A 13,568-nucleotide genomic window follows, 5' to 3' on the forward strand; every position below is an offset into this window, starting at 1 on the left:
GCCCCGCCCCCGGCCCCGCCCCTCCGGCGCTCTCCGAGGTGCTGAAGTCGCGGTCACCGTGGTCCCTGGGCTCGGCCCAGTCGCGCCGAGTCCCACAACTCCTCTCCTCTGCCCTCTTCCCCCTCCCGCAAAGTCTTCGTGCCCCTGCGGGCTCTGCCCCTTGGGTGGCTCTAGCGCTCCGGTATCAGGGAACTAATGGCGGGACCCTGGTCCCCAGGGCCCTAGTTGGTCCCCAGCAGCAGACAAAGAAGGCAGACGGGAAAAGAGGGCCGTGGAGGAAGACACAGAATGGTGAGATGGTGTCGGATGTGGGCTCCTAGAGCAAGGAAGGTTTGGAGTCAGATGGTATGAAGTCACAGCCATCACAGGTGGTGTGGCCTTGCATTAGTGCCTTCACAGTCCTAAGTTTGGTTTTCTCATCTGTGAAATGGGGACAATAATGGTCCCTCTCATGGTGGTTTCGAGGATGAAAAGTAATACAAATATGTTGTCACCAGAGGCAGGGAACACCCCACCTCTTCGCTAGGATCCAGGTCTTACCTAACCCTGTCCCCTTACGTTGAGGAGACCCTCTCGTGGACTCTCCCTAGAGGGTCTTCTCTCTAAAGATTGACTCAAGCCCCCCTGTAGTCCCAAACAGCTATTGATGGTGAGCTGAACTTTTCCTCTTGGGTGTTCTGTTTCTCCTCCCTCACATCAGGACTTTCTCAGATGTCTCCCCTTCTCACTTGGCATCTCAATTTCATTTCCTGCAGAACACCTCTCTTTTGCACATCATAGCTGGCTTCTCACATTCTTTATTTTTATTTTTATTTTAAGCAGGCTCGCCTAGCATGGAGCCCAGTGCAGGGCTTGAACTCACGACCTTTACATCAAGATCTAAGCTGAGACTGAGAGTCAAACACTCAACTGACAGCCATCCAGGTGTCCCTGGCTTCTCACATTCTAAGACTAGGAGCTGGCCTTCCCACCTGCTGCCATAATTGACTTCTTGGGATTCTTCTCATGGTTTTTCTGTTTCCTCCAGCACCTTTACCCCTGCTAACTTTGGGCCATGGCTCCCTCCTGTCTCTCCCATAAGAAGCCTAAGACTGTGAGTTATTTTACAGAGCACAGACTGCTGGACACTCAAGCTGCTGGCCAAGTCGAGGGGCCCCACTTTGGTAGGCCATAGAGCCTCTGACCAAACCTCACTGGTTTCTCTGGTCCCCTGAGAACTGCAGAGGCCCTATCCTCTACCCGCCCTTACCTCTCTTTGAAGAAGGGGCAGAGCAAACTATTTCACAGCTTGTGGGGTCCTATTTGCAAATCTGGACGGCCAACTGGTCATGCCGCCCCTTTTCCTTTAATGTAGCACCCGGAAAGAAGCTCTGCAGGAAACAACTCCCCCTCCAGCACCGAGAACATCCTGTTACCTAGTGCCAAAGGTCTTCTCCCTGCCTGGGGGCCCAGAGCAGTGGCCACTTTACCTTTCCTGCTATTGTGGCTCAGCCTCCTTTCACTAGGACCAAACAGCAACCACCTGCTGATCAGATGCCTGGCTCTTGCTCCCAGGAAAGCAGTCATACTATAACGGCTAGTAACTGTTGCTTGAGAGTGTGTGCTTGTCTCAACTAAGAGCATCCTTGGGTCAGGAGGGTGCATGTGTAAGACAACTCCATTTTCCAGAATCTTTTGCTCAAGAACAAAGGTATCTTAGCTCCTGAGGCCAAGCCAAAGACAGTAGAGAGAAGACAGGAGACAGGAGAGAGGGAAGGACAGGTCCAGGTCTTGGTGGGAAGGAGTTTCAAAGCACATTTAAGAAGGAGATGAAACCCAGGGCCAAGCTCCTGCCCTTTCCCCCTTCCTCACCCTGTGCACGACAGCTGTGTATTCTTGGGCCCTGCGTGAGCCCCTGCCCACAAGAAGCTGGGGTGTGGTGTGGGCTAACAAAACTCTTCCAGTGATCCAAGGCTAGAACTCATCATAGGAAAGCCCACATACACTGCAGAGAGGGGCCGCTCTCTGGCCAGATGGCATGAGGCAAAAGCCAGCATCCAGACCCTGGGCTTGGCTGTGGGCAGATACTGACCACCTAGCTAGAGTCAGAGTGCTTGCTGCTTGCACCTCCTCCACACCACACAGTGCTTGAGTGGCTGAGTCAAGATAAAGGATGGACTGAGGGCCTGGAGAGCCCTGCCAGGGACTGACTGATCCTCAGCCCCGGGGGGGATAGGTGGGCCAAGAGGCTGAGTCACTGCAGGATACCATCCTGGGCCTGGGTGCTCTGTACCCTTCTAGGTGTACAACTAGAGCCCCCAACTCTGGCCGAGCTGTGAAACTGCCGCGGGCTCACCTAGGGGCCCTCCCACTTCCTCCATCTCTACCCATCCCTCCCTCTCCCTCTTGCCAAGTCTCAGGCGGGGTGAGAAGCCCCTGGTTCCAGCACAACCAAGATGGTGGGGCATAAGGCTTCATTCAGGCTCAGCCTTACGGATTCCTGGTTACCAGATCTCCCACAAGACTGACAACAAACACAGCTTTGCTCAGACAGGATCAGACATTTATGAAACAAGTGAATATTCACAAAATGTGGGAGAAACACACCTTCTCAGTAAGAAGAAAATCTCTGTATAAAGTGCATTTTGCCTGCGACCATCTCTTCCCCATGCTGGCCCTTGGATCAGGATTTGGGGCAATACGCTGTGGCAGCCCGGGGAACACCTAGGCCAGAAGAGGAAAGGCATGAAGCCATCATGGAGCTCGGGGCCACCAGATGCACCCTCTCCTCACCCTGACCCTCCCAGCTCCAGGAGCGGACCGCTCTATTCCGCTGGGAGTGGGCCAGCTTGCCACGGATGGTGAAGTAGGGGAAGTGGTCCTGCCAACTTGTACCTCAGGGAGCAGAGCCATCATCTAACAGGCAGGGAAAGGGAATCATCCTGATATTTGAATGTGCTGCTAAATACATGCTGACTCCGGTCTTCTCCAGTTCTCAAAACAGCCTTCCAAGGCTCGCTCTACTCTCCTTCGGGCAACAGCCCCTACTTCCCTTTCCTCCTGGTTGGGGCTGGGGAACAGAGAAGACCCCAGCCCAATGCTGTGGGTATACACCATCGCCTGTGCCTTGCTTCCCCCACAGGATTATGGGACATTTGTGATGAGAGTGACATACATATAACAGTTGGACTCTAAAGGCAGCTCTCTGGCTGAGAAAACCTGAGGACATCTCAGGAAGAAGCCTGTCAACGTGCCGGACAACTGTAGGCGACAGAGGCCTGACCCCAGGGTTCTGGTCCGAGGACAGAGGAGGGACAGGGCTAGGCCCAAGGGAGTTAACAGCTATGAGGCTAGGAAAGGTCACAGGGGAGGTAGAGAGGAAAAGGCCCAGAGGCTAGCTTAATGTTACAAGTGGGGACAAAAATCCACAGAGGAATCAGCCTCTCAGTTATGCTCACACCTGTATACACACACACACACACATACACACTCTCTCACACACACACTTTGTGGCTCAAGTGCAGGCCACAGGGTGGAAGGAAGACTTGCTCTAGCTGACCACACAAGTCCTTTTCATTATGTCTTTCTCAACACAGGCCTTCAACAGTGGGAGGATTGAGGCAGGAGGCCAGGCCACTCTGGAATGCAAGGCCTTGGCTTCTCTGGGTCAAACCTCCCACCTGCTGCTTCTGGAAGGGTTGGTGTGCCGGGTGGGGTCTCTACCTGGACATTTCCCAACTGTCCCTGGCAGTTCCCACCTGAGTCTACCTGCCTGGGTCCTTGGCATCCAGCTCCTGGGAAGGCTGACGCAGAGGCCTGGATGCTGAACAGCTGCAGGCAGGCCCCAGAAGCCTAGAGACCACAGGACAGACTGGCTCTCCTGGCTGTCAGCTGACTTCAACGGCAGCACTGCGGTACAGCCAGGGGAGCCAGGGGCCTTCTACCACCAGGAACCCGGCTTCCGCCTGGTGGAAGCAGGACTCCACAGTCAGCACTCAGGCTCTCAGCTTCTGAGGAAAGAGGAGTAAAAGCTGGGATTCCATTCCTAGCCTCGGGTGCTCAGCCCTAGAAAGGCAGACGCACTTTTTAGGTGACCGTCTACCGTGTATATGGCACACCAGTCAGGTGTCCGGCTGTACCTCCCCCTGATGACGTCAACTCTTCAGATCTATTCACAGCCTCACACTCAGTCCCAGATGCCCAAGGAGGGTCTGGAGGTGCCAGTGGCAGGAAATCTTAAATAAGAAAGAGGCCAGGCCAGTCTGGACAGCAGCTGTCCCCTCCAGCCTGCCCACTCTCCAGGGTCACAAAGCAGGAAATCTGCAGGGCCCTGGCTGCTTCTAGAATCACGCTCTGGACAAGAGCCAGCAATACTGTCCTCCCGCTCCTCAGTCTGATGTGACGAGAGAGGAAGGAAGGGCTCAGGGTCGGGGTGGGAGGTGGGGCAGAGGCCAGAATCCCAGCTAGGAATCCCTACTACTCTCCTATTCAGACAAGCAGCTGGCTCACAGGGACAGGTTGGGCAGGAGGTCACTGCCATGACCTCTAGCCTGGTGTCTGGAGGCTGAGCTGAAGCTGCTACAGGTATTCCTCCAGCCCCGTCGGCGTTCAGAATCACAAGAGTGTAAACAGATGCACGCACACGCAAACAGGCACACCACTCCTTCCTCCACGCACGCGTACACACATGCACACTCGTTCGCTCAGTCTCTATCGGTGGTCAGCTTTTCTGCAGGCTGCGCTCTGCTGCACGGCGGCTGCTTGGGCACCCAGGCTTCACTCGTAGAGCTCCAGCGTTGCAGCTGAAAGAGAAAAGCAAGTGCAAAAAGGAGCATTTAGGAGGCTGCTTAGTTGCCCAGAGACACACACTCCTCTGTCTGCTTCTCTGGGGACACTCCGACCATGAACTGAGAAGAGCCTAGAGTGAACAGCACAGGCCTTGGGACAAGGCTGTTGCTGCGATGCCACCAGGTGCCTGCACACTGTCCCTCTGAGGCAGCGACACACAGGACAAGCTCTCCCCTGTAGACCCTCTGGGCCTCCTTGGCTCAGGGCAGGAGAGGAGGAGGAGAAGGCCCTGTGGGACTCACTTGAGGCCTTGGATGACACCTGCTCTGATAGGACACGGGCAGTTTTCACATCAAGGCACAGTGGCTGCTGCCAGAGATCTTCAGAAAAAAATATGGCTGGAAGAGAAGCCAGCTGGGGCCAGTAATTTGAAGATGAAGGCAAAGACTGAGTTTAGAATCAGCTGGTGAACAAATTTCCACATATAGATAAAAGAACCCCGGCAATGTGCTAGAAGTTGGGGGGGAGGGAGGTGGTGCAGAGACACAAGGAAGAGTCATTTTAAATATTTATGACATCCCAAATCTGGGGCAGAGAGAAGAAAGGGACTCATGCCTGATGACAGAGGAGAGGGTAAGCCCATCTTCATGCTGGGCTGCCTGTTTAAATGGGTCTAGTGTGCCTGAGAATGTACAGACACATGTCAGGGTTCCACTAACAGTCTGTACAGTTTAGGGGCACCTGTGTGGCTCAGTGGGTTGAGCGTCCAACTCTGGCTCAGGTCATGATCTCATGGTTCATGGGTTCAAGCCCCACATTGGGCTCTGTGCTGTCAGAGCCAAAGCCGGAGGCTCAACCGGCTGAGCCACCCAGGCTCCCCATGATCCTGTTATTCCTGAAGATATGGCCTCCATTTTCACGAATGAGAAAACAGAAGGTAGAGAGAATACACTGCCTAGGACGACAGCATCAAAAGTGGCAGAGCCAAACCAGGAAACCCAGGTCTGATGCTGACACTTGTATTTTTACCATTAATTAATGTCTATGTTGTAGTATTGCCCATCAAGACTTTTAGAGAGTATAAGAAGACATTCAACATGGCGGCATGAAGGTTAACATGCATCTGAGCAATATAAATGGAAGTTTAGAATTTAACAGAATTTAACAGAAGAGGGAAAATGCTCTGAAGAGTCAAAGATGCTAGAGTCAAAGATTCAGAATCAGTCTTCTGACATATGCAACCTTTTTAAGACAAACGTTGAATCTGAAAATTTTATCCAGATGATGAGAAGTTATCTGGAAGTTGGATAACATAAAGAGCAAGTGTACAAGTGGGCACCTGAGTCAGTACTGAATGCCCCACTCTCTTTTTTATTTATTTATTTTTTAAATGTTTTATTTATTTTTGAGAGAGAGAGAGAGAGACACAGAGAGAGAGACAGCATGAGCAGGGGAGGATCAGAGAGAGAGGGAGACACAGAATCTGAGGCAGGCTCCAAGCTCTGAACTAGATGTCAGCACAGAGCCCAATGCGGGGCTCAAACCCACGGACCATGAGATCATGACCTGAGCTGAAGTCAGACACCTAACTGACTCAGCCACCCAGGTCCCCCTCTCTTTCTTTTTTAAAGTTTTATTTATTTATTTTTTGAGAGAGAGAGAGCACGAGCATGCACATGAGTGTTAGCAGGGAACGGGCAGAGAGAGACGCAGAGAGAATCCCAAGCAGGCTCTGCACTGTCAGCACAGGAGCCCAATGTAGATGAGCTCATGACCTGAGCTAAAATCAAGAGTGAGACACCTAACTGACTGGGCCACCCAGGCACCCTGAGGGCCTCATTCCTCAAAATATATATTATTTTCAATAATTTTTTCCTTTAAGCTTGTACCAAACCTAGCCATATTTTTCCTATAAATAAATATATTCATTTCTAAAGTAATATATGCCAATTGAAATACACCGTGACACATATCTCACACACAGGCCTCTCTGTGGCCCCTGTGAGGCCAGATTTGGCTTTTCTTCTGAAAGTGAAAAATTTGGGATTTTTCTTGAATGGAGTGGAGAGTGTACCACAACAGATCCTCTTACCCAATACCTCTTTTTATCTTGTTTTCTCCATCCTTAGTTAGGGATGGGAGAGGATAAAGAGTGCATAAAGATTCCTTAGAACATGGGCTCTTACTCTGGGGTTCATGGCCTCTTTACTGGTCCAAGGACAGGCTTAAGGGGCAGCCACTGAGGACCCTGAAGTTCTATGCACATTTTTCTGTGTGTATGAATAGCTACCACTTTCTGGGAGGATCCATCCTTTATCAGACTCTCCAAAACATGGATAACCCACAAAGGGTTTAAGAACCAATGCTTTCATTCGGTCGGAAAAAATATATTAATAAACTAATTTCACATCTTTCTTTTTACTTTTTAATGTGGTTACTAGAAATTTAAAATTATATGTGTGGGATGCATTGTATATCTGACAGGACTGATCTAGAGTTTGAAGCAATGAAATCTTTGTAACTAGGGAGAAAGAAATCCTCTTTTCCAGATTCTCTGATCAAACACCTGGCAGCCTAATTGTGTAAGCAAATTGCTTAATTGTAACCAGTGATCTTCACAGCTTCTGGCAAACTTGTCTCTAAGTACTTATGGTTGTTGCTTATAGAGCTAGGGCTTAGCGACAGAAGACGAGTGAGTGGCCCAGAGGATATTGGGACTGAAGATTTCCAGGCTCCCTCTCCATCTTAACCCCACAGGGAGGAGACATGCACTCACTTCGGTGGCAACGGCACTCCACGGTGGTTGTCCGGGGTCTATGGGGGCTTTCTGGAAGAGGAGACAAGAGCCCTGTCTTCACTCCTGAGATCACCTGAATAATGAATAGATCCATGTACTTGCTAACAGCATTGACCTGCTTTTGGTTAAAAAAAAAGCCCTTTTCGGGCGCCTGGCTGGCTCAGTTGGTTAAGTGTCTTACTCTTGATTTCAGCGCAGGTCATGATCTCACAGTTCATGAGTTCGAGCCCAGCGCTGCTTGAGGTTTTCTTTCTCCCTCTCTCTACCCCTCCCTTGCTTGTACTCTCTCTTTTAAAATAAATAAAGCTTTAAAAAAAATGCCCTTTTCAGTGACAGGTTTAATTTAAATGCTTAAACCGTCTCTTCATTGCAAAGTACCAAAATTCTTTTTCTCTCTTTGTTTTTTAGCTGCTTATCTTCATTATGTTTTCTTAGGGGTTGACCTAAGACTTACCACGTCACCGTATGTATAGAAAACATTATTTTGGAATTAAGGTGACTTTGCTAGTATCTTTAATCAAATTTATAAGATTACTTTCTAATATGCTTTGCCTGTCAACCTTCTTAATAATTGCTTTACACCCCACAGTGACAATGACCCATCACACAATCTGTTGATGGCATTCACGGAATTAGAATTAGGCTTATAATAAATCTCACATACTTTAAAGTACAATAAGCAAGAGAATGTGTTATTTCCTATTTCCATCTGGTGTACACTGGTAATGAGTGGGTATTCCAGTCCACTATGACGGCGTAAGACATGACCTGTCGCCTGCACATCTAAAATCCGAGCAATGTATCTGTCAGCTCAAGTGTTTTGCATTACAATTAAACGTTTTCCAAAGAAAAGCCACAACAAAAAGAACCAATGCCTAAATTTAAAATATAAGCAGTCAGGTGGCTGTAATGCTAACACTTCGGACCTATGTTGACATGGATGATGCTGCCATGGGGCAGGCTCAGGAAGGGAGATGGCAGGTGACTGGGTAATAGTCCCTGTGCTCTTGTTCCCAAGCCAGGGCATAGGTCTGCAGAAAAAAGTGGACTGGGGAAATCAAAGGAGGCCTTGCAAGAAAATGATGACAGCAGCATTAAAAGAAAGGGAAGAACAGCTGAGGGGAGGCACCCAGGGAAAAATCAACTCATAAAACACGCACTGAAAAATCAATCTCTCAATTGTCTGACTCTTTCAACCTGTCACTAAATATAAGAAACACAGAAGGAGCAGCTGAACACAAAGTAAGTTAATGACAGGCTCCCTCAGGGCACCCAGTGTTCGACTTGCCCCCAGGCTACCTGTGAACCGGATGCTAACAAGAAACCCAAGTCTGTGAGTCTACCCTTCCTTCCCCTGATCCCAGCCCAGAAGGGGCATGTGGATGATGTGCACGCAGAAGCTTACATCAGCAGAGGAGGCCACAACAGCTCAAGGTTGGCGGAAACTCTGCTTGGAGCCTGCAACCAGGTCTCAGTGCCCAGGGGCCTGAAAGAGGCAGAGGATTTGCCACCAGCTCCCAAGTTAGAAAGAAGGAAGAAGAGAGGCACAGCTGGGCTTGGCTGGGCTGAGATGGGCTACGAAGCAGGGCTCTCAGCTCTGTCTCACTCCTCATGTCCGTGACACCCTTTCCCTTCCTGCACCATACAAACAAATCCTGCAGCCAAGGGGAGGGTGTGTCGATCAGTCAATGGCAACTTGGATGGGAAAGCGCAAAGGGACACGGGGTTCCCAACTTCTCATTTCCAGGTCAGGAAGTGAGGAGTGGAGAGGGGAGGCAACTCGGGCGAAGGCTCCCAGGCAGTGAGCGCAGGATGGCAACGCAGACACTGGTCTGAGTGGAATGCCCGACTACCACACTGTGCTCACGCCCACTGTGTAGCAGTTTAGACCACCGCTGCCTTTCGCGTACGCTGTTTCACATAAGGAGGGACACACAACTAAAGAAGTGCCAAAGCGACAAGGAAGAGAGTCCAGAGGTCAGGTTTTCTGCAGTGAAGCCCCAGGGCTGACCAAGCTTGGTGAACTGTGGGCAGGGGAGGGGAAGTGGTGACCCTTGGCCCGGACACTTCTGAATTCAACGGGGCATCTCTGAACAGATCACTGTGTACCATGCGATGGGCAAATGGATCACGTGCACTGCCGCCCCATGACAGAACAATTGGACCAATAAGAAAAGTCTGTACACAATTCGAGGCTAATGGAATCCTGAGCAGTCAGCAGCTTCGGGGATTACAGGGAAGCCTCTGAAATGATAGCTATTTGGGGACTGGCTTATTTTTCAGTTTAGTGGACATTGTACAATAAAACCAAATGCAGAATAGACACTGGCGTGGGCTTTAGGTAAGCATGAAGCCTACTGATATCAAGGCATGTTTTACACCGTAAATCGTTGTCTGCCCTGTGAACTGCCACAGGTCTGACGCACTAGAAATAATGGAATCACAAAACCACAGGGCTCAGAGCTAAATGGGGCCTCAAAAGATTCAGGATGCAGTCTTCAGGCTGGTAAAGAATGATCAGTCACACCCCACAGTCTCAGAAAGGCTAAGCACCCTGCCCCAAGTCACACAACTAAAACTGACCAAGAGAAGAGGGGACAAGGGTAAGTCTCCCACTGGTACTGTGTCAACTTAGGCCACATGGCCACAGCTCTGCGCTCCACTTAACCCAATGGACTGCCTCTGGCTGGAGTAACAATAACACAGTTCAAAACACCCTGAGAAGCATGTACAAGATGGTAAAGTGATTTCATCTCCATAGTGCATTTGACCTTGTTCAGAGGCTTTGCACATACGGGTTTTCATTTCTTTCCCTAACGTGCATGCTTGATTGGCAGGGCAGGTGACAAGGTGCTATTATCGCTGTTTTACAGATTAAGGATGCTGAACGTCTTGAGGGCCAGACACTACCACCAGCAAATACAGCGAAACACAAGTATACTCTCCTCTCTCGGGGTTTCCAAAGAACACGTGCATTCTTCCCCCAGTCTGTCTTGTCCTCTGACCTCCTGGCCCCCCACTTCCAAACAACTAGCCATGATGAAGGGCAGAGCAAATCTTGAGAATCTGTCCTTAAGATCCCAATAGGCTGAAGGATAATCTCCTGGGTGGCAAGGCCAGAGACAGGCTGACCTCTGCTCCCTTGTAATGTTTTCACTTGGAGTCACTGCTGTCGCCTCTCAGCTGGCTCCCCCGCCATCTCCCCTGCAGGCCCCAGCCCGATGCCTTCCAAAAACACCTGTTTGATCAGTTCACTCTCCTGTTTCAAAATGCTTAGTGTCCAGAGACACGAAGGGCTCACCTGTCTACGTTTACGACCTTTCAGGACCCAACCCAACAGCAGCCTTATGTTCTTCTTAGAACAACAATGACAGCCATACCTAGAATAGGATCTACCGTTTACTAGCTACTTACGAGCCAGGCACTGGGCTAACTGCCTTGTACACCAACTAGGCACCGGCAGTCGTCCAGGAGTATCCACACTTCCTCGCTACCAAAACCTAGGTTTGGTTCAGTGGGTCACAGGCCTGGCATAGCAACAGATCATGATGCGTCTAAGTTGGTGATTCTCAAAACACAGTCCCAGAAAAGCAGCAGTGGCGGCTACTGGGAACTTGTTAGAGCTGCAAATTCTCGGGCCCCACCCCAGACCTACAGATCAGAAGCTGGGGGGGGGGTTCTGCGGTTTCACAAATCCTCCAGGGGAATCCTATTGCTCCCTCAAGTCAGAAAACCAATGGTCTAAACCAATCCTGACAACCTGGATCCCTACTTCCAACACTGGAAGCGGCCCTGTGACTCAGTATGGGCTCACGAGACCAACGTGAAAAGCTGGGGGAGAAGTATTCTAGGATAGATTTTATTTTCTTGATAAAAAAGAAGAGAGGCATCCCCTCCCAATCTTTTTTTTTTCCCCTCCAATATTAAAATTGCAACCCCTGACTGTGGGCCAGCCTTTACTTTCTATCTTCTTACCAACTTTATTTTTTCTTCGTAACACTTCGAGCCTCTTGACTATATCTATTTGTTTACTGTCTGTCTCCTCCCACCACGAGGCACCCAAGAGGAGGCCTTTGTCAGTCTCGCTCAGCGTGTCCCAGTCCCCTGATGCCCACAATAGTGTCTGGCAAACTGTTCACTGGGGGTGTGTTTCCTGATGAATGAGCACAGAGGTCTTTGCCACTCCTCTTCTTTCTTGCTTTGGGCGAAGAAATCCTCTGTCTAGGAATTATAAGTTATCTGCCTTCTTTTTCTAGGCAGACTGTTAAAAGCTTGTGGATGGGCATCATAACACATATGTGTATACTCCCCTACCTCACATACCTGCTGGCAATAATTTCATGCTGAATTGAGATGCCATTAGCGTACTGAGCAACCTTGACCCAGACATTTAACCTCTCTATTCTTTGATCTTCTCACCTGAAAGTCAGGAGTAACGGCCTGGCAAGGTCCAGATTTGTAAGGCAGAATGAACTTTGCTTAGTATCAAAGAGCTAAGAGATAACTAAGAGAGTAGTATCTAAGGCTGACGGCTCTTCTAGAACAAGCCAGCACAAATCTATCAGCAATGTCTCTGACAAAGAGCTTCAGAGGGTAAAGGGCACAAGCATCAAACAATCGTCATCTCACCCAGCACTCAAGCCTAGCCGCTCCAATGAGATGGCCCCACCTGGCCCCGAAATGGAAGGGTTTGGAAAAAGAATCCATTGGTCCCATAGAGAAAAAAACACCCTCTCCAATCTAATGACGCAGACAGGGTATAGAGAGAACAGCTTGGGATGATGACTCAAAGAGAAAAGTAACTTCTATCTCCCCAAGAAAGGCATACAGTCCTTCCTGCTCTGGGGAGGGAGCCAAATTTATTTTTTTAATGACATTCAGGGGGCTTCCAAGAAAGCCGAGTGCTGACAGGGAAGTGCAGAGCCAGGGCCAGGGGGAAGGGAGAACAGAGGAGTGCTTCAAGAGGCAGAGACCATGGGCAGCCGGGCTGTCCCAGGCCTCAGGTGTCCCAGGCCTCAGGCGGGGCTGGGCCTAGCGAGCAGTGCACAGCCATCGCCTGTCTTCTCAAGGTCAGTGCTGCCCTCCACTGGCCTGCCTCCGGGACACAGCCTGTCCACGAGGGCAGAAGGCCAGGGAGCGTCCTCAGAGCCTGCCATGGGGCCACTTGTCCTACAGCTTCATCTCCAGGTCTCTGCTTTCTTTTTGTGGGATTCGACTCACTTTGATGGGTAGAAAGAGTGAAAAAAAAACTTTTTTCTTAGCTGGTAAAGAAAGAAAAAGGCTTTACTTTTAAATTTCTTTTTAAAATATAAAAGGTACAGAAGTCAGAATGACAGAAATTTAGAGCTGAAGTCCTAAATCGAATCATGCAATCCCCATCAGGTGTTAATGTGGCTTGCTGGGCTTTAACCTCCCGCTGGAAGCCAGGAGCCTTGCAGACCCACGCCCCGCCTCCCGCCCTCCTTCCCGAAGCTGAGTCTAAGCGGTCACTTACTCTCAGACGCCCCTGCTTGGCAGCTCTGGGGTGGGCAGCGCTGCCACCCTCGCCCGTTTGCTCAGCTCTTCACCGGGGGGCTCCTCGGCTGCTTCCAGCTTGCGTTTAGGGGACGCGGGGCCACCAGCCAGTGGCCTTGGGCCTGCAGAGAAACCAGTCAACATGTCACAAAGACCGTGCGTGAAGCCACGATGACCCAAAACCATGCAACGGCCGCTTTTTAAGGTGCAGGGAGCCTGCATCAAAGCCATGCCTGCAGGTTGCTCCTCAGGCCTGCCCCTCGGCCTTCCTCTTAGCTGTAACCTTGCCTGGAAATGTCTAGGGAGAGCATGACCAGGCCTGCTGGCGGCAGGGACAGCTTGTGGGCCCCAAATCCCGTGGGCTCCAGGCCAGAGACTGATCTGGCGTGTCTGCTGCCCTTGCTCTGAAGGTCAGGCAGTCCCTCCGAGACGCCAGGCCAGCCTCCCGAAGCAGGCATGAGCAGAGTCCGCGTCTGCAGAGCCAGCCCAG

General features: G+C 50.5%; 1 protein-coding gene across 2 annotated transcripts in view; it reads right to left on the reverse strand.

Annotated features, from left to right (window-relative positions):
• Nucleotides 1-2,520: 2,520 nt before the first annotated feature.
• The window catches only part of CRY2 (cryptochrome circadian regulator 2), a 33,488-nt gene continuing 22,440 nt past the window's right edge, over nucleotides 2,521-13,568 (reverse strand). The window contains exons 11-12 of one of the 2 annotated variants that reach the window (XM_077767442.1): nucleotides 13,059-13,200; nucleotides 2,521-4,781 (exon numbers count right to left, since the gene is read on the reverse strand). In XM_077767442.1, the coding sequence (XP_077623568.1) occupies nucleotides 13,061-13,200 (140 nt within the window). In that variant the 3' untranslated portion in view covers nucleotides 2,521-4,781; nucleotides 13,059-13,060. Of the gene's footprint in view, nucleotides 4,782-12,426; nucleotides 12,784-13,058; nucleotides 13,201-13,568 lie in introns of those variants that run through there. The other variant, XM_077767443.1, reaches the window with a different exon arrangement.

Source organism: Crocuta crocuta, unplaced genomic scaffold, assembly GCF_008692635.1.
Source record: "Crocuta crocuta isolate KB4526 unplaced genomic scaffold, BGI_CrCroc_1.0 scaffold330, whole genome shotgun sequence".
In the NCBI taxonomy this organism is placed as follows: domain Eukaryota; kingdom Metazoa; phylum Chordata; class Mammalia; order Carnivora; family Hyaenidae; genus Crocuta; species Crocuta crocuta.